Here is a 26,223-nt window from a genome sequence, read left to right as displayed (position 1 = left end):
TCTATCTATCTATCTATCTATCTATCTATCTATCTATCTATCTATCTATCTATCTATCTATCTATCTATCTATCTATCTATCTGTCTGTCTGTCTGTCTGTCTGTCTGTCTGTCTATCTATCTATCTGTGTGTCATTTGAAGTTGCTTTGAGAGAAATCAACAGCCTTACAACTCAACCGCTGATTTTTCAAATCTTGAATGAAAAATTAAAAAAACACTTCATTCAGATGCATTTGTCGTAGTAGACTCTTTATTGGAATGCATACTCATTGTTTTACATTTAAGACATAAATAACATTTCATAATACTCAGACCTGTTCTGATCACCTAATGTGATTTTACTTAAGGACGCACAACTTTGCACAACTTTACACAACAAAGAGCAGCTAAATTATAAATTTACGGTTTAATACATCAACTCGTTTTTTATTGAACCTGTTGATTATATATATAGCACGGATTTACATTCACACAGAACACGGGATCAGACACTCTGGCTCACACACAAGCACATGGGCAGTTCAGCTTCGGGCAGCCACGGCTGGAGTCGACTGCTCGGTGGACTGCAGCTGCTTCCCCAGGTACTCCCTGAAAGAAAACACCAAAGAGCGATTATGCCAATTTATCTTTTTGAACAGCTATGATGTGCACCTCTTTGTATTTCTAGATTTTCCTTTATGCGAGTAAAATTTAAAACTGTCAAGCACGCTCAAACAAAATGTCTGATCACAGCATTTCCCAACAGCTCCACCACAGCCGATTCTCCAATCTAACTATATTCCATTCAACCTACCTTCCTGAATAATCTTCATGAGGTTCGAATCCTTCCTCTTTGATTACTGAAAATGTCATTTTACCAAGGCGAGTTAATTCTGAATGACACCTGTGGTTTCTCAACTGTTGGGAAATGCTATCTGTCATTTAAATCCTTTCAAAGTGCCCACCGTCTTGATGTCTAGCCAAAGCCGTCAAACCTTATTAACAGTTTCTCCTAAACAGTGACCTTTTTAAATTGTTTTGCTTTACTTCAGGCCTCAGGTGCTTCCAATAAGATTGCACAGCTAATAGAGGAGCATACAATTCAGAAAGGACACAAAATAGATCCCATCTGAATATGCATTCAGTATCCAAGAAATCAATACCCGCATGACCTACTGCGTCCACTGAGATACAATATGTGAACGGTCAAGAAGTCCATCAGTTTGAGTACACGTTCTGAAGTTGTCAGATGGAACTACGCGAGTCAGATCTTCTTTTCCTTTCTTGGAAAGTTGACTAAATTAGCAGACACCTGCCATTCATTAACTGTCATTTCTGGCAGCTTGTCCAACAGCTACTGGGTTCGACTTGCCAGACTTCAGCACATCAGCTGATATTTGCATGGAAACAAGGCAGATAAGCACCAATCTATTGTACATCAGCAGAGAGTCAGAAGGAGAGAATCACAGAAGGCTGATTCATTAGGGATCCAGCAAAAGAGATAAAACAGCATAAAATATGAGGATTAATAACAGCTTGACTGTATTAATTGAGCTAATATGTTCATGGCTAGGGTTTGTTATGTAGATCAATTATTAAATAACTGTAGAGGAGGGTTTCCCAAGCGGGAGTTCATGAGGGAACTGCAGGGGGTTTGTGAGTTGATGACAACACACGATAAAAGGGTATCTTTTCCATATGAATCATAGTTTTGCAATGGCAATATGCGATGATTCTATTTTAGAAATGGTTTCTATTACTGAGACGACGCGGCTTGAACAATATGGAAGCATATGGGTAGCAAATTTCAATTTGAAATGTAATATGCAAAATGACAATGCAATATGTAAAATGGCAATGCATTTCTGTATTTAAATTTTAATTTTCCCATAATTTGTGCAACGTTTGGTGCAAAATGAAAATGAAAATTCAATTATAAAATGTACATTTGCCATTTCATACACTAGTTTTAATATGTAAATTGAATACATAATTTAACGCTTTATAAGTTGCAAAATTCAAATTAAAATGTATTTCAGAAATCATTAGATATGTTTAACATGTTTAACAAAACTGTGGCAAAATTGTAATTTAAATGTAATTTTTTCTTAATTGCATTTACACTCACAGTTAAGACACTTGCGATTGCATTTCCATAAAGTGTCACGCAATGAATGTAGCAAAATTCAATGTGCAATTTGAAAATGCATTCTGAGCCGATCACGTGCCCGTCCCGCCCTGTCAATCACTGCGTGAAGTTGGCCCCGCCCCCAACCCAATGCAAAACGTCGGCAAAATAGTCCACATTCACCCAAAATAGACTCATATGTTTGTTCTAATTTGCGCCGCTAAACGTTTATTTTGTGCTGCTTCGGTTTCTTAAATATTAAAATAATATTTATTGGTCATTCTGAGGTCACTCAGCCCCCCTACCTGCTCCACATTCACCCAAAATAGTCTCGTTTGTTTGTGCGATAGTTTGTGCCGGTTAAAGTTTCGTGTGCTGCTTCGTTGTTTAAAATATTAGACACTGAATTATAGACGATGACGTCACCAGCCCTCGACATTCTCCACATTCACCCAAAAAAGGCTAGGTCGATGAATTTGACCCGTCAGATTCCGTGACCATGTACATATGTATTAATACCTTATCAATATGCTTTATAGAATGGAGAGGGACTCGCATGTCTGCCTCATATTTTATGATTATACAGCTGAATAAACAGAGATGGTCACACATCACATTCGTCACTTTATTGAACATTACAGTCAGTTATAAATAAATAAAGAGCGGTCACACTTTTCGGTAGCTATACCGAATATCAACGGAGCTTTGTGATCTCAGAGTAATAGGCCTATGCATTTGGAAGGAAAAACTATAGGATCTCCAACATTATTGGGTATTACAGTTAATAGTAGGCTAATAAGAATAAAGATAAGCATGTATCAGACAATGATAATATTTTATACAAAACGAAACCATCAACACAGTCCAGCATCAGACAACAGCAGCGCAGCAGAATGTTGACATGGGTGTCGACGCTTGATAAGGCAGAACATTCTCCCAGACCCAGACGGTCCAACCTCGTACTGGTTCTATCACCTGCAGGCACGTAATAATCTTCGGGAATACATTTCTCTGTCCACGCTTCACTTCATCTGCTAGTGAATTTAACGCTCGTATCAGCTCTGCCGCCGCCGTGTTTCCTTCCAACACCTCAAAATACGCACCAAAGCCTTTAGTTTACCTGTTGCCGAGCCACGCCTTCACGCAGAGATTGACAGGGCGGGACGGGCACGTGATCGGCTCAGAATGCATTTTCAAATTGCACATTGAATTTTGCTACATTCATTGCGTGACACTTAATGGAAATGCAATCGCAAGTGTCTTAACTGTGAGTGTAAATGCAATTAAGGAAAAATTACATTTAAATTACAATTTTGCCACAGCTTTTGCTTGAACATGTTAAACATATCTAATGATTTCTGTAATACATTTTAATTTTAATTTTGCAACTTATAAAGCGTTAAAATATGTATTCAATTTACATATTACAACTAGTGTATGAAATGGCAAATGTAAATTATATAATTGAATTTTCATTTTCATTTTGCACCAAACGTTGCACAAATGTATGGAAAAATTTAAATTTAAATACAGAAATGCATTGCCATTTTACATATTGCATTGTCATTTTGCATATTACATATTGTCATACACCATATGACAATGATAATCTCAGGTACAGATTATGTGCTTTATTTAATGTTAAAAGTGTCTAATGTGAGCTTGAATGCCATACTGAAAGTGGTGACATTGGATAATTTACTAATAAATTAAAGGAAACAAGAACGTTCACACAGTCAACTCAATGTGAACAAACAAGTGCATTCTATGACAAAGAATATTTCAGTCACACAGTATGTTTTTTTAATAATGTTATAATGGTTTAATATTTAATATTTGATTATGTACTTATCCAAGTGCACTGCAGAGAGACTCGCCCACACGCTGTGATTTTTTGATTGATTTTGTCACGTCTCATAGTTGCGTTGTGTCTAGCGTGGATAGACAAATTGCTTATTGCTGGAATCTTATTGCATCGCATCTGGTTAGGACACGGTGTAATGTGCCGCATGTTTCAGAGTGAAGCACAGCACTGTATCCATTTCACCAGGATGACTTTTTCACATGATCATAATTGCCAACATTTTCTAGGATGTACGTTTTTAGTATTGTACTAAATGTGTAAACAAGAATATAAACCTGTTTATAAACCTGTTGTCAGCTAAACACAGATTTAGGGCCCTACCCAGCGCAACAGACTTTGTACACCGACGCATTTATCATTCCTATTTTGCACCTGACGCACAGCGGACTTTTCCCACCACAGATGCACGTCGGTAAATTAGGGAATGTACTTGCGCTCCCGGGGGCGGTTCAGCGAAAAGAGGAGGCGTGTTCCGGCGCAAACGTTCCCTGGTGCTATTTTGCAGTTTCAGAAAACAATTCTGCCACAGACCAGGAAAAACCTAGTCTAAAGTCAGTGGCGCGTTTTCAGTGGCGCGTTCAGATACTATTTTAAGGGCGCATGCTTGGCCATAATGTAGCGTGTGCACAACGCGCGTACACTTTGCTTCTCTCATATACACACAGATGCAGCAGTTGCCATTTTTGCAAACCATACATAATTACAAGGAAAAATAGTCCACATGAGGGAAATCATTGTGGTGTCCATCGTCTTGTCTTCAACGAGCCCAAGAGGGCCCACGTCACTCCTCTGTTCATCTCTCTGCACTGGCTACCTCTCGCTGCTCGCATCAAGTTCAAGGCACTGACGCTTGCTTACAGAACTATCACAGGCTCAGCTCCCTCCTACTTTCACTCACTCCTACGAGTCTACATCCCTACGATCGGTCAACGAGCGACGTCTCGTGGTTCCATCACAGAAAGCCACAAAATCACTTTCCAGAACATTCTCATTCACAGTTCCATGCTGGTGGAACGCTCTCCCCACCCTCATCCGGAATGCAGAATCCCTGACAACATTCAAAAGACAGCTGAAAACCCTTCTCTTCCGTGAGCACTTAACCTTGTAAAAAAAAAAAAAAAAAAATCCTACTCTGAATAATACCTGAACTTTGTATTTTGAGCACTTCTTGCGTTGTTGTTGTTTTTGCCTCTTTATGATGACTCGCTGAATTTTGTCCTAATTTGTAAGTCGCTTTGGATAAAGGCGTCTGCTAAATGACTGAATGTAAATGTAAATGTGTCCACGAAGATGTGAAAAAAATAGGCATAAATCTAGCTTACACATTTACCAAAATTATTATACGCCTGTTTAACCGAAGCTAATTTGGGTGGGTTTCTCTCTTCCCCATACAATGTCACTTTTCTGTCTTTTACGGCCCTGGCGAAAACATCGATCTCCTCAGCTGTGAATCGCTCCTGGCGTGCGCCTGGCAAATCCGCCGTTATAATAGCAAACCGTCATGGAACAAGCGCGCCTGTTCTTAAAGGGAATGTGAGATGATGCTCTGATTGGTTTATTTCACGCTACGCCCAAACCACACCTATGAATAATGAAGCTACTTCAGACCAACCCATTTTAGATTTGAGATCCGCCCACAAAGTTACTTGCGTTTCGCGTTTGATACTTGCCTTTCTGCGATTTCTGCAAAAATAAAAGCCAAACTGTTTTACGTTTGAAATTTAAGAATTTAAAAACATGTTGTAATGTTTATTGCATTATTACAATAATATATTTTTTGTCTTCATTCATTTTTTATAAATAGAAATAAAAATTACAATATAAAAACAATAATTGGTTACACTTTATTTTAAGGTAACGTATTTACATTGTACTTACTCAAATAAGTATTGAGTAATATTAAGTTAACTATGTGTACTTGCTAAAGAGTAACAGTTAAGGTTTGGTTTAGGGTTAGTTACTTGTAATTATGCATAATTTACTCTTATTACTATTGTACATGTAGTAACATGTAACTACGTCACCTTAAAATAAAGTGTTACCCAATTATTTATTATTATACAAATTGAATGGGTTACTAAAAACAACAGCGTGAATATAATGTGGACTGAGACACCATCACATTTAAAAAGAGACCTATACTACAAATAAAAATGAAAACAAATAAAAATAAAACACTAAAAAGGTAAAATCTGCATGTCATGTAATCCTTAACTGACAGTGCATGTGTTGTTAAATTATTGAAATATGAACTCAATTTCAGGGGGTGCACTTCAAGAAAATATTTTATGTCAGGGGTTTTTGGCTGACAAAAAAAAAGCTTAGGAATTCTAGTGGTAGAGAAATTTGCCTGAAATATGGTGTACTTGGTGTTAAATTTATTCTCACTTTAGGCAGCTTAAGTTTATAAAATAATTGTAAAAAGGTCAAATGATAGTAGGTTTGCTATAAACTCCAGACAGAAGAGGAACCTGAGCTAAATGGGCAATATCAGACGAGTAGGAGAGCGACATGGCTCTATATCAGCATGGATGTGATTAGATAAGTGGCCTTGTGCCAGAGGCAATGACAGCCGTGCTGATATAGAGCCATATTGCACAACTACGAGTGTTATATTGCTTTTAAACAAGAGTTTGATTTAGGGCTGCACATCATTTTAGCATCGATATTGTGATGTGTGCATCTGCAATGGTCACATCGCAGGATGTGCAATAGCAAGTATAGGGATCTTAGTTGATCTGTATGGACCAAGCACCACAGTTCGAAATGCACGTGATTCTCGGGTTAATTGCAAAGTTTAATCATAATGGAGCGAAAGTTTATCATTTGCACGTTGTAGGTCCTGTCATTTTAAACATTTAAGCGATTTTAAACCATTTGAGTGCAAGACGATGTGAAAGAGAACTCAATTCGGAACTCACACGCGGTTTTCTGTGCACACACAGAGCAAAACAGACAGAAGGTGAACACCGAATTCCACTCTCTTTCGTGTCTATTTGTACTTGAATGGACACATACATGCAAAAAAAATCCTGTCTCGGCGAGTATCCTCGTAAACACAGGATGGCTTAAGTGTACGTAAACAATTAAGAACAATTATTCAACTTCTGTACCTAAATACTTTTAGACTTGTCTGAAAAACATAAAGCACCGTTTATTTAATTTGTATCTTTGTTCTATTGCATTTATCTATGCTTGTAATTTGTTTCTTATTTTCTATGCAGATTCACTCCCCTACAAAATCACCCCAATCATTCTACAATGATTAATTCTTTCCAAAATGAGCTATTCAAGTCATCTGGTGATTTCTTTTTTTCATATCACAGTATATATTTATTGGGAAATTAGTTGTACTGCTTTGTGCTAATTGAAGTAAAGCTTCAAGCTAAAATAAAGATCAGGAGTAGATGACATTCATATATTAAAATGGCCTATGTAAACTTGCATGAAGGTCTTAATTTAAAGGTCAAAATGGACCCTCACTTTATGAAAAATAAATACCTTATGAATAATAATAATAAAAAAACTTTAGTGCAGTATAAAATGAGTATGCAGAGAAGCACATTAAATCGAAAATGAATCATTACACTGAAATCTATTTTCATTTACCACTAAAAAGCACTACTGATTCATCTCTGAGGTATAGTTTTGTACGTTTTCCCAGGTTTAAATTAGATTTTTTTATCTCAGCGTGGTCCCAGACTTTTGGACTGAATGGCATCAAACACAACCTACAAAAAAAATAGTCCTCCAGAACAAACAGGAAGCAGACACTGTTGACACTGAAGCAAAGACTCCACTGGGCTCATTTCACATTCAATTTTCTGCCAAACCTGTAATCGACCCAAACAGCAAGATGTATTTGAGGGGCACGGTGTCAACATGATGACTTCAATAGACTCTTAACTTTTTCTTCACTGACTTCAACTGATTCCTTCATTTTTTCAATGTCAAGGTCCAATAACTAATAGTGAGAAAAGTCAAAGGTGAGTTTTCATCCACATTCATCCCGTATATAAAGCGAGACGTCAGACTCACCCTCTGAGTGTGGCTTATGAGACGCTTGACTATGTCTGTGGCCTTATTCATTCAACCAGTGGTAAATACGACTATGACCCACGGTTACCTTGTGTTTGAAGAGCTATGGCTGATTTTGATAGCAGAAAAAAAAGGGACGACTCTGCTGTGGCAACCAGACATCAACAACACAGTGAATTTTTCAAAAATGAAGAGCTGATTAACAATCTACCTGCGTCCTCAGGTGTCTAAGACTTTAATGACTAAGATTTTCCTATGAATGCTCTATTACTCTGTGGACTGTTTCTAAAATTACCTCATTAAAAAGTTTTTGAGTTCAAGAAATGGTAATGGAAATGGAAATAATAATTTCTCAAGGTATGTTACCACTTTCCCATGATGAAAGTTTGGGAAAATTATTAAAGACTTCAGAAATAATAATAATAATAATAATAATAATAATAATAATAACACTGTATAAATATTCAGTCCAACAAGCCCTTTCTCATTGTGTTTTATATCTTTGCTTATTTTACTTTACTTCAGTTTGGAATTAAAGGGCCAGTGCACATTAATAAACATTTCTGTAAATGTGCCAATTTAGCTATTACAGCTAATTTTTAACTGTAGTACCTGGGCAGATATCACAAAAAATACGTAAGAGGAAACCAAAGCATTAAAACATTTTAAACAAGACTTTATTACATAATTGTGTACATTAATGACATGCATAACTCAAGTTTATTCAAGACTAACATAAAAAGAGCATGTCATGAACATACTGTTATATTTTTATGATTTTAGGGTTACACAATGTTTTACAGTTTAAATTTTTCTCTCAAGCACCTTTAGAGCCATAATTTTAGGACTAGTAACGGAGGCTTGAGCCATTGATAGCAGACTAAAGCAGCCATTAATGTTGTGAGAGAGAGAGAGAGAGAGAGAGAGAGAGAGAGAGAGAGAGAGAGAGAGAGAGAGAGAGAGAGAGAGAGTCAAAGCATGTGTGAATTACCTGCGTGCTCCCAAAAGTGTTCGGCAGCAGCGTCTCTACTAATAGCTAAACTGTAAGTTTATCTCCTTCAAGAACAGTGCTGTTATTACTTTGGTATTGAGAAATGTCATGTACCTTTTAAGTTGCTAAACTATTTTACAAAAATAAAAGGGTCAGAGCACGCCGTCAACAGCTTTGTGGGCAATGTGCTGACGTGTAGCGCTGTTGTGCTTTGGGCGACCCGAGCTTGAGTCTCGTGTTGCGGACCTTTCCAGATCCCATCCCCCTCTCTCTACTGCCTCGCTTCCCGTCCACTCTTTACTATCCTATCATATTAAAGCACACATCCATGTGTCTTGTATCATCGCAGACGCCTGCTCTCGTTTCATTCAAATGCAACTTGCGTCTGTTTTGGATTATATTGAAAATGAACTTTAGTATTAATACTACTATAAAATTATTGTTGTGATCATCTTGTCTGGACAATTGTTTTGTACACTGTACAAAATGAATTTATAAACAGCTATGATTTTAAAACATTAATCTCAATTCAATATTTCATGTCCCCGTAATTATTTCCGTGGTAAAAAATCTGTGCAATAAGTGTACAACGAATATACATTATAATGGTTGTTATAATTATTTCTTTCCTTCAATTGTTATGACGTACATAACATAGAAAAGTTGTCTTTAGTCTTGTTTTGCAGTTGACAATAGCTTAATATTCTTTCAGATTCCTATCATGACTTCATTCCGAATCAAATTAGGTTTTATAACAATGAAGCACATCAGAGATTTCACTCTAAGCTGCATCAGAAAGTGGATGAAGTCCTTAAGTGAGAAAGGGCTTCTACAAAACAAACATGGGAAAAAAAAATGATTAAACACTGTCACCATCATCTCAAGACTGTGGAGCCACTGGCTGAATTTCTACACACGCACAGCGGCACACCTCCATGGGTTAACCCAGATGGTACAGATACAATAAGCTAACAGCGTGCGAAGTTGGCCAGCAGGAACTGTGCCAACTCAAACATCTTCTCCTACTGCTGTTGCCATGACACCAAACAGTCTCTTTGGGGTGAGAATGGGAAAAAGCACCACAACTCTCAAGGGAAAAATAAACTGTACACACAAGGCAGCTTCTTATTTTAGTTATTTTCTGTATCCAACTCTGAGTAAAAATAAGGCTCTTCACCAAAAACAACAACAACAACAAAACCTATAAGTACTTTTATACCGGAAACCATGAAGACAATGTGTGACGCAATCAATGCCATGGAAACGAGATGAACCTCTACGAGAACATCATATCAAAACCATGATAGATGAGAGAAGACATACCTCTTCTATATACCACTCGAGAAGATTGCAGCAAATGGAAATGGCATTCATGGATGCAACTGGATTGCAAAGATGGCTTTTAAGAAGAGGCCGTGAAAGGCCATTCTTGTATGGCTCTTCTTAACAGCACCTTGAAAACCACGTTCACCGAATCTTAACTCAATCATCCGACTATTACATCCCCTGTAATTTCCTCCTCCAATTAAGAACACAAATAAGAGTTTGCCTTCACCTCCCTTCAGATCTTCAAATAACACATGCACTCTGTGTCTCTTCAGCCCAAGTGCCGTTTTTAAATAGTTCCCTTAACTCTTGGTTCGTATTTGAGAGACTTGAACCAAGATGCAACCATTACATTGTTCACGAGAACAATCAAAACTCACTGCTCTGCTTGGTTCTTTTCTTCTTTTTTGCCATTGACATGCTAAGCTTCGCGTCAAACCGCTGCAAAATTATGCACAATTAATCCTGAAAATTACATGCGAGTCATTTAGCTAATGTCTAATAATTGCCACGATACACTGAGTCAGACTTTGCAGACGGAACTGTTTCCAAGCAAGAAAATAAAAGAGTGTTATATGTATGTTATATATCAATGTTATCCTGGGTTCACAGTATAAATACTAACGTATACATTTTTCCCGGAGCATCTGCCTCCATAAATGTATTTCTCCTGCAGTGGGGCCGAAGAAAAAGATTAATTATTCGGAGATACTTTATGAAGCGTGTTCCTGCATTCTCTCTATGCAGAATTGATCTATACCACTAAGGCAGCATTTAAAGCGACTTGTATTCTTCTAAATGTGACACTAAACTTTAAATTTGAAGGCTGATTTAAAGCCACTGTAATGAAACGCTGACAGTGAACAATTACTCTTCATGACATCACTCCAGTACACATCTATTGTGTTTCAAACACACATGCTATATTCTGGGGCCTTTGAGGTTTTTATCATCCCTGTTGAAAGAGTAATCTGAAGCTCATAAGGATGAATGCAGACAAAATAATAAGCTACTTGTGTTAGGTCGTATACCTGAACCTGAGCGCTTCGCCGGCTTAATTCAACAGTTCGCTGCTCTCACAAACACATCGAACATGCATGGAGAAATTAAACGTTTTTTTTCCCCAGTTATTTTGTGCCCTGGGTTTTAATCAAAGCTTAACTAACGCTGAAAAGACACAATGGTCCACTGAATAATTCACTACATTATGTAGTGCTGAAGTGAGAAAACTACTTCTACGTGGCAAAAAGAAAGCTCATTTCCAGGTCAATATTGAGGACAATGGTGCGTCAGGCACAAACAACATGCCTATTTTGCTTTAAGAATAAATACCAGAATTGTGTACCAAACAAAAAAGTGATTGTACACATTTTTTTTGGAGATGTTAGGTTAAAAAGATTAAAACTGTGTGTGTAAATATTAGGGCTGTCAAAATTGCTCAAAAATGACGTTCGAATATTCCCTCTAAAAAACACACGAATATTCGAACTATTCGAACATCTGGTTGCGCATTTTTTCAATGACGCGCATTACGTCAATAACAGGACAAATTAATACAAAGAGACATACATAACTTGCATAGGTAGTTAATTTAAGTTTAAACATATTTGACAATGTATTACCAACACAAAACCAAGTAAATAAACTAATGGCCAAGACCGCAGACCTCAGTCTCGCTCACTCGCAGGCACTCTCTCTCTCGCGCCCTCGCGCTCACGCTCTCTCTGCTCATAACGGTTTAAAAATGAACAACAATAAGCACATGTTGAGTGCTGATCAAGAGTTTTGTGCAAGCAATTTAAGGTCGCGACTCTTGCCCCAAATATAGCAGGCTTCATTCAGTGATTGAAACAAATGTATTAACATTAATTGAAGTTTTACAGTATAGAACCGACATTGAACGCTCCGAGCGAGCTGTGCTGTGGTAAACATGGAACTTTTCTGTTTAACTTTAAATAAAATGAGGCACACAATTCCGAGAAATGTGACAACAAAGAACTTTTACCCTGAGGTTCATAAAAAATAAAGTGCTATTAAAAAAGAAAAAGGCTACTTACATTATTGGTGCTTGTATTAAAAAAAGGAAAAACTGACTGCAATTTATTCCATTGTCTTTTAGTGCACTGTCAACTTTCAGCAGTGACGCTGTGCTAGACAGTGCGACTCGTGTGACCTGTCCCTCAAGTCTTGTTTATACTCGACGCGTAAGAATAGTACAACGGCGAGCGCGTCGAGTATAAACGCCTCGTCCGTTTGGGGGAGGTGCGCGCGCAGTCTGCGGAGACTCGCGCTGCGGAGACAGGCGAAAGTATAAACAAGGCTTCAGGCAGCGCGCGCGCCCACTCGCAAAGCAGACAGCCGCGCCTCTGCTTCCGCGGGCGTGTTTTTCCATATTCGAAATTCACATTCGAATTTTAATTTTCACGTTCGAATTTCTGTTTTTTAAAACTATTCGAATATATATTCGAATTTAGAATATTCGTTGACAGCCCTAGTAAATATCCTGTAAATAAATAAATAAATAAATAATAGTCTTAATATTACTAATAAAAAAAATAGTAATAAATAAATCAAGTTGTTTGTACGAGTTCACTGGAAAGCAAAGCAAATGCTGAACATAGATTTTGGATTCATTAATGCATTTGAAGTTAAACGTACCAGTTATGCACCATGAGCTTCTGGACGGCCAGCAGGGCATTATAGCGGACGAGCTGGTCTTCATGATGCATGTGGTTCATCACTAGTTGTTTACCACCCAGCTGTTCGATCACCCTAAAGGACAGAGAAGCAGAGATAAGCAGTTCCTGATTATTATGTTCTGCAAGATGGGTAATAACACAGGGCCTCTTGCATTTCAATTTAACTATGGGAATAACAAAGAACAAAAGCTATATATATATATATATATATATATATATATATATATATATATATATATATGAAGAGTTCAGATGCAAAAGCCTCTAAGTGCCATCTGAAATTTTCTTCTAGAATGATCATTTTTATCAAGCTCGTATATTTAAGTTCAGTAATTTCACTTAAATGGCAATGAAAATTACCTATTAATTGTAATTTAAGCGAAATTACTGAACTTAAATATATACGAGCTTGATAAAAATGATCATTCTAGAAGAAAATTTCAGATGGCACTTAGAGGCTTTTGCATCTGAACTCTTCATATATATATATATATATATATATATATATATATGAAAGAAGTCTCTTATGCTCATCAAGGATGTATTTATATTAGAAATAATCAGAAGAAAATATATTGTGAAATATTGTTACAATTTAAAATAATGGTTTTCTAATAAAATAATACTTTAAAATATCATTTATTTATATTTCTAAAATACTGGAAGAAATTGATTGAGTACTGTAATGTAAACAATCAATGACTACTTGCCCCAAAACATAATGTATACCCCCTGTTCTATTGTTTGCCAGATCAGATGGTGGACCTGTGCCTAGACACGACCACAACGCATGATGTATACAGCCGGATACGGGCCGTATCCAGATCAGATGGAGGACCTGCGCCTAGACACGACCACAACGAAACCCTGAAGTGTCAGCAGAGATTGTGTCAACTAGACTCTCATCGAAGGCCTCATCGACACGACAGCCATCGACACTGATCCTCAACCAACCCGTCTCCATACCAGCGTGACTCCGATCATCAACCAGATGGAACTGGATAATTTACTGATTGTTCCAAACCAATCTGACTTCTGACTGAATCATAATCATACACTGTTCGTTCATTGGCCAGAGGAGAACTGGCCCCCCAACTGAGCCTGGGTTCTCCCAAGTTTTTTTTTTCTCCATTCTGCCACCTGATGGAGTTTTGGTTCCTTGCCACTGTTGTCTTTTTCCACCTTTGTTGCCATTGGCTTGCTTAGTTGGGGACAATAAATTTAACGTTTAATTTAACGTTTAATATTCACGTTTAAAGGAGAACTTGGTAACTTTTTTAACTTAATAAAACTGTCTAGAAATCATTTGGATGGTTAAACAACCTGTTCTGGTGATATTGGTGACTTTCCCCGCTCCCCCCAGCGTTCCCAGGCGGAAAACCAACCTTGCAACTTGCAACACTACCGTCCCGGCAAGTTAGAAATTGGAAGTCTCGTGATAAGCGAGAACTAGAACGAGAACGAGCGCGAAACACAAATTGCTTTACGGCAATTCGACATAAACACGCATGTATGATGTATTACCAGATTACCCACCTCGGTAGACATAGCTCCACACGATACAGTTGGCTTGCTCCGATCAAAACAAACGCACATGAGCAGCGGTAGAGAGGGGGAGGAGGCCGCCGCAAATGAATTTTTTACGACTGTGTTGTGAAATATACACCCCCCCACAGCTGTAGGGGGAGCTCGTGGGGAAAACATGCGACAACAAAAGGGAAAATCAGCGAAGAAGTGACAAGAGTTCGCTAGAGTTACCGAGTTCTCCTTTAATATTCACCAATAATATTGATCTGCCTGCATTGACACTATTATTGAAGAACTGAACTGAACTGAGCTGGACGATGAAATCACGGTTTACTCCAGAGCGGCTATATATATATATATATATATAAAAATTAACAAAATTAATAACTTTTTTAAAACAAAAATGAAACATCACTGAAACGCTATTTTCTTCTGGAAACAAACTTTTTTGCATTATTTTCCTGTTATCTCTGTAAAGCTGCTTTGAAACAATCTGTATTGTAAAAAGTGCTATATAAACAAATGTGACTTGACTTGTGGATTTGGATTTGGATTTTGGATTTACTTATTGTAGAGTTAACGAACATTATCATGAGCACTGTAATGTTTAAAGCATATGTCATAACAAATGTCACTAGACCAGGAAGATTTTACAACGAGCGGTTCATTCATAAATCCGTAAGATCTTACCTTCATGTTGTGGAAATACACAATAACACAAGGAGCGCAGAGCTGAAAAGGGGCGGGGCTACACAAGATCTATATTTTCATCCCACATTTAGCCACAGTTAAAACAAAATCACTGCTTGGAGGACAACAGATGGAAAGGCAATAACTTGGCACTTATCGCAAATGAGTGCAATTCTTTTGTCCTGCAGAAGCTAATTTGTTCTAGAGTGGTCTAATTACAGGGTTAGAACCAAGGCGAATTCAGACCAACGAGTCCCTATAGATTCACTGTGGTTTCTTTGAACGGTGGGGGCGTTCTAAAGAGGAAAGTGAGAGTGTGTGTTCTGAGTGGCCGACCTCAGGGGGAGGAGAGTCTGGATTAGAGAAGGTATTAGCCACTCACTGCAGAGTTGGAAACAAGTGGCGGATCACTCTACTTTTAGAGGGAAACTATATGCAATCTTCTTAGGTCTAAAATTGATTGGCGGATCATGAATGCTACGTGCCGACAATATGGCAAAGCTTGGGCAACATCTTGCAATAGGTTTGCCTGGAAGAGTTAGTATGCCGCTCTCTTTGAAGTGATGCAAGTTTAAATTGACACTGATATCATTGCAGGCAAGCGGGCGGAACAGACGGTAATAACTCTAACCTGGGCGATTCTGAGCCCTATAATCATAAAAAGCTACAGAATATTTGGGTATTGAGAAATAGTAAAAAAAAAAAAATGCACAGCTGCAGAGTCAGAGAGATGGTAATTTACAGATGAAGGATGCTCGCTCACCTCTTGCCACGAGGGTAATGTCTCACGTATTCCCCCACATCGTGAGCTGCAACAGCAATAACCTGAGGGTCATCAGACACTTCCAACAACCTGGTCAGTATCCTGGCAGGAAGCACAAACACACAATCATTTCAGGTCCCCAAAAGCAATCAGTAACACCTCCAGGGCAATACTAAACCCACGCTGAGCAAATATATCCCAGGGTACTGTACAGGGGGAGATGTGGTGTCTACCTCAGTCCAGGAAAATATTAGCTTCTGTTAGTTCAGTAAGATACTAAATGGAGAAACATGTAACACTGGAAAAAAATTTTTTTCTTAAACAGTATTTGTGTCTTCTTTTCCAGTAAAAATATTTTTTAAAAAATCAAAAAGATAAATTTAATAGAGAAGAAAATGTTTGTGTTCTCAGAAAATATACAGTGGGCCCAAAAATTACTTCCGCACTTACACTACAGTTCAAAGGTTTGTGTTTTCTATTTTAATATATTTTAAAATGTAATTTATTCCTGCAATAGCAAACCTGAATTTTTTGCATCATTACTTCAGTCTTCAATGTCATATGATCCATCAGATATCATTCCAATATGCTGATTTGCTGTTCAAGAAACATTTCTTTTTATTATCAATTTTGAAAACAGTTGTGCTGCTTAATAGTTTAGTGTAAACCATGATACATGTTTTTTTCAGGATTCTTTGATGAACAGCATTCATTTTAAATAAAAATATTTTCTAACATTATAAATGTCTTTACTGTCACTTTTGATCAATAACGTAATAATAACTACATTTCATTGCATTACAAAACATAATATCAAACCAAATTCTCAAACCAACTAACCTCACTTTTCTAAGCCAAAAGTTTTTTGTTTTTTTTATTAGATTTTATTCAAATAAATTTCACTTAGTTTATATACTGTATATGCAAATCAATGATATTTATACTTTTTTAAGCAACCAAATACGTTTTGTGGCCATTGCATCTTGAATGCATCTCAAAGTTTTATTGGGGTAAATGACAAAATTTACAGTATATTTTCGAAAACACGTCTTAATAAACAAATAAGTAAATGTTTCGTTTAACATTTTTTCAACAAAAATGTTGCTCAAGAAAATGATTTATTTTGCAGCAAGCAAGAGGTTTAAGCTTAATTTCAATCTATTTCTGCTCACAAACAATAGATCAAGCATGAGATGGAGACCTGTACTGCATGAAAGCATGAAATTATAACAGTCATGCAGAATGGAGAGAGGTTTCAAGCACTACCAATCACACTGAGCAAGAGATGGAGGGGAAAAAAGAGAAACAAACTGAAGTAAAACACAAATTGCTGATGGCTGAAATGGAGCCTTTGAGCTGATTGCGGAGAGGGTGGTGATGAGAGGAATGAGATGAGTAGATTAGGATTTAAACGGAGTTGTCAAAAGGGTCGAGCTGACACATGATTAAACTACTGAGAGACAATGAAAATTAGAGTTTCAACTGCCGATACTCGGCTCTGGTTTCAACTAGTGTACCCTTCACCAAAGAGAGGAGAGGAACACACACACACACACACACCTGTGATTCAGACAGTAAAAACAACTTGTGTATCACTGTATGTTCAAAAGAGTCCTTTAACCATTTGCTCGATACGGCAAAAATCATTTCAGTCCCTCTCCGAACACTTGACCCCCGCTAACATCTTTTATTATAAAAGCTGAGAGAACTGAAACCACTCATTTTGACTATTCACATGAGAGTGTTGTATTACTTCACACAGCATGTATGTTTTAAAACCGCCACATTCACAATACAATATTCTTAATTATTGTTTTTTTTTCTTCCTTTTTTATTTTTGGCCTTCTGGGAAATAACTGGGGGAACAGAGAGGTGAATAGAGAAATCATATTGGGGCCACTGTATCTTGAATTATGTTTTCTTTGGGTTTGTTAATCAAATGGATTTTTGTTTTGATCTTAAACCATATATCAACAAAATTTTGTGAGATTTATGCTTTGTAAGTCAATATATAGTTTTGAAAACAAGTCTAATTACCTTAGACAATTTTGTTCTTCTCAAGTAAATGTGTTTTGTTTCAAGGTTGCCAAGTAGTTTTACATGATGACAAGACAAAAATATATTGTCACCTGCAACTTGCACCACAGCCAGTAATAACACTTAAAAGAATGTTAAAAACAAAGAAACTTAATTAGTAAAAACAAATATTATAAAACGAATAACTAACTGTAAATTATGATTGGTTACTTGTTCATAATCTTTGCACACCTGTTAGTTAATTAATTAATTAATTAATTGGATTGAAGGCTTTTAGGAAAAAGCCACACAAAAATATTTTTGAAAATTTTTGATATATTTTTGAAAAAAATCTCAGCCTTCAAATTATTATTTTATCACAGAATTCAAACAATAAATGTGGTTCTACAGTCTATGATGTGGTGTAGAATGGAGAGCGAGTGAACCGATCATCTCTTTCTCTTTCTTACTAATAGCACATTTGTGACCCTGGACCACAAAACCAGTCACAAGTCGCACGGGTATAACAATACATAGTATGGGTCAAAAATATAGATTTTTCTTTTATGCCAAAAATCAATAGGATATTAAGTAAAGATCATGTTCCATGAAGATATTTAGTAAATTTCCTAAAATGGGTCCAGGGTCACATTTGAGAATAATGTTACATTTTGAATGTGAAGAGCATCAATATCTACCGATGCATGTCATGCATCAACCCACCGCCCAGCCCTAGTCCAAAACAGCAGGTGCTTCTTACTTCAGCAGCTCGTAGTTCTTCTCGTTCAAGCGAACAGCGTTTTCCCTCCAGAACTTCTCCGACTTGTGCACTGGACTCCACTCCAGACGTCCAGACTTCAGCTCAGAGCTGTACTCATCAAAAGAACTGCAGGAGGAAGAATGGTAAGCACTATCAACATGTGAGGAAAAAGAAACAGGTTTAAAACATACTGAGAGAGTATGAGGGCTTTACCTGAGATCCTGAACGCTCTCTCCCAATTTTTCCAGGAGGAACTTGATGTCTTCAGTGATGTCCTCATCATCATATTTCTGCTGGTCCAGGTTCTCCAGCTGTTTCAGCACTTTGCACTGGATCATGGCAAGAGCGTATTCCTGACGGGTCTCTCTCTCAGCTGACTTCTCCAACAGGTTCTACAGCAAAGAACAACCATCAATCATGTTAATGCCGTTATTGTAGAATATAATTAAGTACTAAGAATACTGAAAATTATTTAAGCACCATTTATTCAGATCTCTAGAACAAAATCAATCATATTTAAATATTTAATTACAAATTCACCTTGTTCTGAGTGCAATTATTCAAAAATAGATATTTGTGACTACTTCAATTATAGCAAGCATTTTATCAGATTTCATTTCAATGTGGATACTTTTACCATGGTCTGTAGTAATAAAGAGGATAATTTTCAGACAAGCATTGATTGAATGGTTGGATCTTAAAGAAATAAGACCAAAGATCTGTCCTTAGCTTCTTCAGTCAAATGATTTAGTAAATTCAAGACTATTTCCCAGAAGGAGAAATAATGCACAGCATTGGAATAAATTATAATTTGAATTACAATTTGAATTAGAGACTGTTGTAGAGTGAAAGTGAGGGTTTTAAATTTTAAATATGCACTCAGCAAGATTTTTCCTTTTCCTTGAAAGTTTCTTCTACTTTTAAAATGGTAGAAAAGCTTTGTGCATCAACAGTGCACAGTGATGTTTTACCGGCACCCGTTTGACACGGCCCTTTGAACAACCAAAAAAAGAACTTCAGCATTGAACAATGTGACTTCAAGAGGAAATGAACTTGTCAAATTACAATAAGAGTGCTTTTATTTCTCAGAATTCATTACACTCTTAATGGATATGGTTCATTTAGCAGTGAATGCTAACATAAGCATTGACTTCCTTTTTAAAACCCTTTGCTCCTAGCTGTACTAAAATTAGGTGTTGCTCTTTGAAAACTCACCTAAAAGCCTTGAAAACATGCCCTTTCTGGCATTACTGGAGCATTCTTCTTTAGTTGTTATTTTAGATGCTACCGGTAGTCATCAAGTTAAATTGCTTAGATTAAATTGGGTGAAATATCAAATCAACTCACAATGCCACTAAGAAAATATCATCAGTTAATGGACAAAAGGATGCTTAAGAAAAAAAGAAGGAAAAAAAGAAGAAGAAAAAACAGGAAATGAATACATGATTCATATTTTTCTTTCATGTCTGCTGGCTTAATAAAGTTGGGCTGTAGATTTTATGAAAGACTCAAGGTGGTTCATAAGTTTCTTTCCTCTCAAGCAGCCAAGAAGAGTTATCAAACAAGTTAAGTATTGATTACTGATGAAACAGAACCATATGCCATTTTGAATGGACCTGAATCACTGTTACTGAGACACTTCAATTAGAAGTTAGTGGAGTAAAAACCAAGTAATTATTAGGCATCTCACTGCTTTCCAGCAGCGTTTAATCAGAATTGTGACATAATACAATAAAGACAAAATTGAACAATTATTGTCAGTGAACGCTCAGCTGTCCAGCATGAAAGATGTCATGCTGTTACATGTATAAGACAACAAAGATTTAAAAGAGAAGTAAGCTTGCAAAGGAAGAGTTCATATTAGGAAGCAGTGGCAGAATCTTAATCGAGCGATAGCTGCAGCATTGAATTACAACAGTAATGCATATTAAAGACGTGATGAGCAGCGCTGGCGTTTTAATTTGCAGCAGCCTAACGTTTTATTTCAATGCAGACTGCTGTAAGGCAGTTTGACAGGTCTTGATTTTGGCAGTCTTGCTACAAACGTACATTGTTTATGCAGTTTGGACACATTTATCATCTTTGGCAAAGGTTTCATACCTATTCTCATTTTGAGGGAAGACTAATTAATAAGATGAACAAAAAATGCTAATGTTCTGTTTGAGTTATATATTATAGTAAGTCAAATCCTTTATCAGATCCTATTCCAGAAGCACCCATGACATGCACCCATTCTCTGTCCCAAAAGAGGAAGTCTACTTGATACATTTGTAACACAATTTCTGGCCATATTATACTTGTTTTTGTGATGGAAATGTATGTAATGGCCTCAGAAGAGGTCAAAAGGGTATTTCAACATGGAATGTTTCAGAAAAGTGCATACTAAGGATGCTCAGATCAAAGTCCATGTATATCTATACACATCACATGATAAAAGAATCTAGACTTACCCAAAAAGTACACAGTTAAAACACAGTAGAACGAACAGTCATATGATTAGCTTAGATCATTACAAACTAATCATCAAATCAGTAAAACCAATTAACAGTGACGAAGACTTGAGTCACACTGATTTGTACTCAACTGCAAGGTATAAATGTACATGTATTTTTCTCTTGGTTGTTGTGACCAGTGAGCTCCCAGTCGTGAATAAAACTGTATTCCTGCAAAGAGCAACTTGGGAGTCGGCAGGGACTTTTACTTGAGAGGCGACCACAGCAGGGACAGTGATAGTGTTGGAAGACCATAGACCTGCACTCGGGGTGAGGCTGTAATACTCTGAGTTAGTATTAATGATCCTGTGTCGGACCAGTGTACATCTAAGAAGGGAGGTGAGAGTGTATATACCGTAGTATTATATTGTGTTATTTTCGGGACAGGAATTATCCCAAAGATGCTGTAGTATTGTTTTGGTGCTGTTGTATTATATTATATTATATTGTCAATTATGATGTTGTTTGAATTTTCCGTTATTAAGAAGTCAGATTAGTAGGCTGTATTTGTATTAAGAGAATTTCCACGACATTTGGCAACACATAATAAATTACGGTGAACAGGACAGAAATCTGATCAGCCCAACATACAGCTCTAGTTAACGAGATGATGGATTGTTAGCATAGTGCTGTCCTACACCTTCCTCTTTGGCATTCAGCATCCATGCATACTTAAACGCTGCTTTCCCATTCAATAGAAATAAGACATTGATAAATGAGCAGTAAGTGCGGCTTGCTTGCATGAGAGCAAATGAACATGTTAAAAAGAGACATTCAGATGGGAAATTGAAAAAATGATAGAGTGACATAACAGTGCTAGATTCTATAGAATGTCAGATAGCTAGATAGAATGTTAGACAGAATGACAGAGAGATAGAGAGAAAGAGATACTGCCCTACAAAGGCAAAATACCTTAACTCGCTAGTATGGAACTGGGAAAATGACTTTAAAGATTTTTAGTTGTCCAGCCAAATTAATTATAGGTAGGATACTGGAAATCTGGCAAATAGATGTTTTAGTAATGACAATTATCTACATCTTATCTATATCTAAAATCTTGAGCTCAAACTTGACTTTTGACCACTTTTTGAAGTTTCTATACTCTGCCTTTGCATTGTAAAAAGCGATAAGTCTCACTAAGGCAAATGGCAGTAACTTCCACATTATCAATATTTGGTTACTGATCACCATTTACAAAATCATTATAGTAACACCTGTATAAAATCTAGTGGCATTTATTTTGGATGATATACAATCGCTTTGTTAAATCGAGCAGTTTGGTAGCCTATTCATTTGATAGCGGACTAGCCTATTTTGGCTGCTAGCTAGCTAAATTAAGTAGAATGTGATCCAGTTTGTTTGTCTAATGCATCTTTTAAGGCCATCCTTAAATGCTATTAGTAAAAACAACCACTAAACTATTTGCTTTACCTACACTTTTATTCAGGTATCATATGTGTCAGAAGTGCTTCAGTGACAGATGTATGACAGTACACAGGCTACACTGTAATTTAAATGCAGCAAACATTTTAATGGACAGTAAAACAAAGGCAGAATACCGTAACTCCAGGCCGGCACAGTACCTTCTAAACAATAGCAGAGCACTCTAACTCAATTTGAGCATCCAAAACAAAGGCAAAGAAAGGTAACTCATGTTACGGTGTTCTGCCTTGGTTTCTCCTATGCTTTTGTAAGTTACTGTTAAGACAACCCATTATTTTCTCAAAAAACCCCACAAAAAAACCCGGAATTGACTCAAGATACTTATCTACATGATAAAGGAGGACTTGAATGTCCCAAAAATATCAATAATTCATTTTCAAAAATCAAGTTACTGCCTTTTGCCTTTGTAGGGCAGGATAGATATAGAAATAGAGATAGAGAGATATAAAGGAAATATACTTTATATACAGATTATAAACAGACTAAAGAGAAGGAAATTACTACATTATGCTAATTTATATTGTATTCATCCGTCATATTTGTGTTCTCTTAGAGAACTGACTCAGACCAAGTGATTTACCAAATCATTCCTATTTAATCACATCTCTATACTGAGAACAGAGAGACGGAGCTGTGCAGTTAATTACGTAACATCAATACAGAATGTTGGCTATATAAGAATAGCTATAGAGAGATGGAGAGAGTGAAAAATAGATAAAGAGTGATAGAGAGATCAGTGGACAGATAGGTAGATAGACAGACAGATAAATTCTATGAAGGAAACATTTTCGTTCACTGTTCCTTGCTGGTGGAATGATCTACCCGCCTTCATCCGAATGCAGAATCCCTGACAACATTCAAAAGACAGCTGAAAACTCATCTCTTCCATGAGCACTTAACCTCATTATAAAAAAAATTCCCTATTGTAGCTTATGCTACTCTAAGCAATGTCTGAAACTTTGTATTTTTATCACTTCTTGTATTTGCTTGCCTCTTCACGATGAATCGCTTGCTGCATTTCCTCATTTGTAAGTCGGTTTGCATAAAAGCGTCTGCTAAATGAATAAACGTAAATGTACTATATACACTATGAATAGACTATAGAGAAGGAAATAACTATTATGTTCATTTTTATTGTATTAATCAGTCATATTTGTTGTCTTTCATTAAATTTAATTGCATCTGTTCTTTTGTGGAGAACTGACTCAGACCAAGTGATGTACCAAACATTCCTATTCAATCAAATCTCTATACTGAGAACAGAGAGACAGAGCTGTGCAGTTGATTACATACTATTGATAAAGAATGCTGGCTGTATAAGAATAAAAATGCTAAACTACAGGCCAATATCCTCAATCTTGAGTATTTAAAGTATTGCTTTAGACCTATATATAACAGTGGTGAAGAGTGTACTAATGTGAAACATAAATAATGGCAAATATGCAGAGGCAGATCCATTGATAGCTGCAAAATGGAAGCCATGTAATCATAGACAGGCACAGAGAGAGAATGCCTGGTCAGGACAACTTAATAAGCTCTTGAGCAGGTGAGATGAATGAAGCGCTGCACTCTAATTCAATACTGTCAGCGACATGGACAATGAATTCATTACACAACTCTAATACCAACCGAGCCCAGCTTTCAGGGTTAATTTGAACATTAAATGTAGCCTGCACCAAGAAACGCCATGTGCGGGAAAATGAAATTCAGAATAAGAGTAACAAGCAGCCTGTTATTGTGCCTCGGCTATGTATTAAACAAATATGCACCGGCAGAGGAAAAGTAATAAGCCCGATGGAAGATAAAATGCCTTAGGACTACATTTGGTATAGCACTATATCCTAATTCAAATAATCAACATGAGCAGGAAGGGCAATGTCACTGAATGGGCAATGACGCGAGAGTGTGGAAGAGATTAAAATGAGCGCTTTTGTCAATCTGCAACCTTAATAAGGTAATAATGGGGTTCTTAGTATATTCACCATGAAAGCTCTGGGTAAATTAAATCCTTGCAGAATAAAAGAGTGAGTGATCCGCTAATGGACTTTGAAGAGGACACCTTCTGCTGAGCGATGCCCTGATCTGAAAAAAGTGAGAAAACAGACACACCCTTCCATCTGAAATGGATTCAGCACATGTACCGCTTCATTAACTATTTGTCACCAAAAAAAAAGAACCCAAAAAAAGATGATAAATATTTTTACATCAGACTTAATGAGCTTTCATTAAGCATTTTTAGAGATAGATTTACATGGTGCCTTTACTTATTTTCATTCAGCAGATGCTTTGCATTCTATTTCCACAGCGACAGTGCTTAGTAAATGATTGGGGTTAAGTGTCTTTCTCTTAAGTGTCTTTAAAATGAAACGTTGTGGCTCTGAGAAATGGCTCACGTTTTGCGAGAGGTCTCGGTTCAAATCTTGCTCTAACGGCCTTTTCCCCCTCCCCAAATAAACAGCATTGTTCACTAGCAGATATTCAGCAGGGTTGAAAAAAAATCACATTGAAAATCTGGAATTCATAATCAAATTTCAACCTGTAAATAAAAGAGTTGGTCAATTTAGAATGAAAGAAACATTAAAACTTAATAAAATGTATAGGTCTCTAATCATTATTTATAGGACTATTTATAGGTCTCTAATCAAATAATCAAATGTGTGTATAATAAAACAAAATACTAAGAAAACAAAAAGAAATTGTTATTCTAATAATATAATTTATAAAAAAATTATTAAAGGGGACCTATTATGCAAAATTCACTTTTGCATGCTGTTTGGACATAAATGTGTGTTGACAGTGTGTGTACACAACCACCCAATAGTGATACAAATCCACTCACTCCTTTTTTATTAATCCCCATAAATCATCAGCAGTGTCTCTCAACGACCTGTTTTCAGAATGCTGTTTTAGTGACGTCACTACAGCACAGGCCCCGCCCACGAGTGTTGACAGACACTGCCATTCTAACATAGACCCGCCCTGATCGAGTTCACAGCGAGTTGTACTGATGAGAATGTCTCCCAAGCGTTGTAGGTGTTATGTGGCTGGATGTATTAATCCACATAGCTCTCTATTTACTCCCGAAATCTGAGGCAGCCGCTGAAGACGAGGTGGAATTTTTTTGTTTTTAAAGAAAATGCTCTCTCAACTCTACCAAAATTCGTTTATGTACTTGCGCACTTCTTATAACTTACTGTGTTTACTCAGCTCTTACGGTGATTTTCTGGAGTAAAACTGACGCTTCATCTTTTGTGTTATGTACAATAAACTTTATTAAACTCATCAGTATATGTTTGATCATCATTCGGACCTGGTCCGAAACAGCAGACTTGTAGGCTATTAATAGTGGATACATACAAGCAGATGACAAATACGTTATAACCGTAATTAAACTACTAAACTATACCTGTTCCATCTCCATACAGCACTCTGACTCTGTAGGCATTATTGTCCGACTCCGGGTCGAAATGAACACCGTTACAGAGAGTTTCTGATATTATCATCAT

The 26,223-nt window shown here is 36.8% G+C and overlaps 1 protein-coding gene across 2 annotated transcripts in view; it reads right to left on the bottom strand.

Moving 5' to 3' along the window:
- Window positions 1-223: 223 nt before the first annotated feature.
- Window positions 224-26,223, bottom strand: part of atp6v1h (ATPase H+ transporting V1 subunit H) — a 49,290-nt gene continuing 23,290 nt past the window's right edge. For both annotated transcript variants that reach the window (XM_082172797.1, XM_082172798.1), the window contains 5 exons: window positions 18,996-19,174; window positions 18,783-18,908; window positions 16,007-16,108; window positions 12,986-13,099; window positions 224-589 (listed from right to left, as the gene is read on the bottom strand). In XM_082172797.1, the coding sequence (XP_082028923.1) occupies window positions 523-589; window positions 12,986-13,099; window positions 16,007-16,108; window positions 18,783-18,908; window positions 18,996-19,174 (588 nt within the window). In that variant the 3' untranslated portion in view covers window positions 224-522. The remainder of the gene's footprint in view (window positions 590-12,985; window positions 13,100-16,006; window positions 16,109-18,782; window positions 18,909-18,995; window positions 19,175-26,223) is intronic.

Source organism: Leuciscus leuciscus (genome assembly GCF_965113295.1).
Source record: "Leuciscus leuciscus genome assembly, chromosome: 6".
Classification (NCBI taxonomy): domain Eukaryota; kingdom Metazoa; phylum Chordata; class Actinopteri; order Cypriniformes; family Leuciscidae; genus Leuciscus; species Leuciscus leuciscus.
Note: the sequence above shows the minus strand (reverse complement) of the source record. Positions and strands in the feature narration are given on the sequence as shown.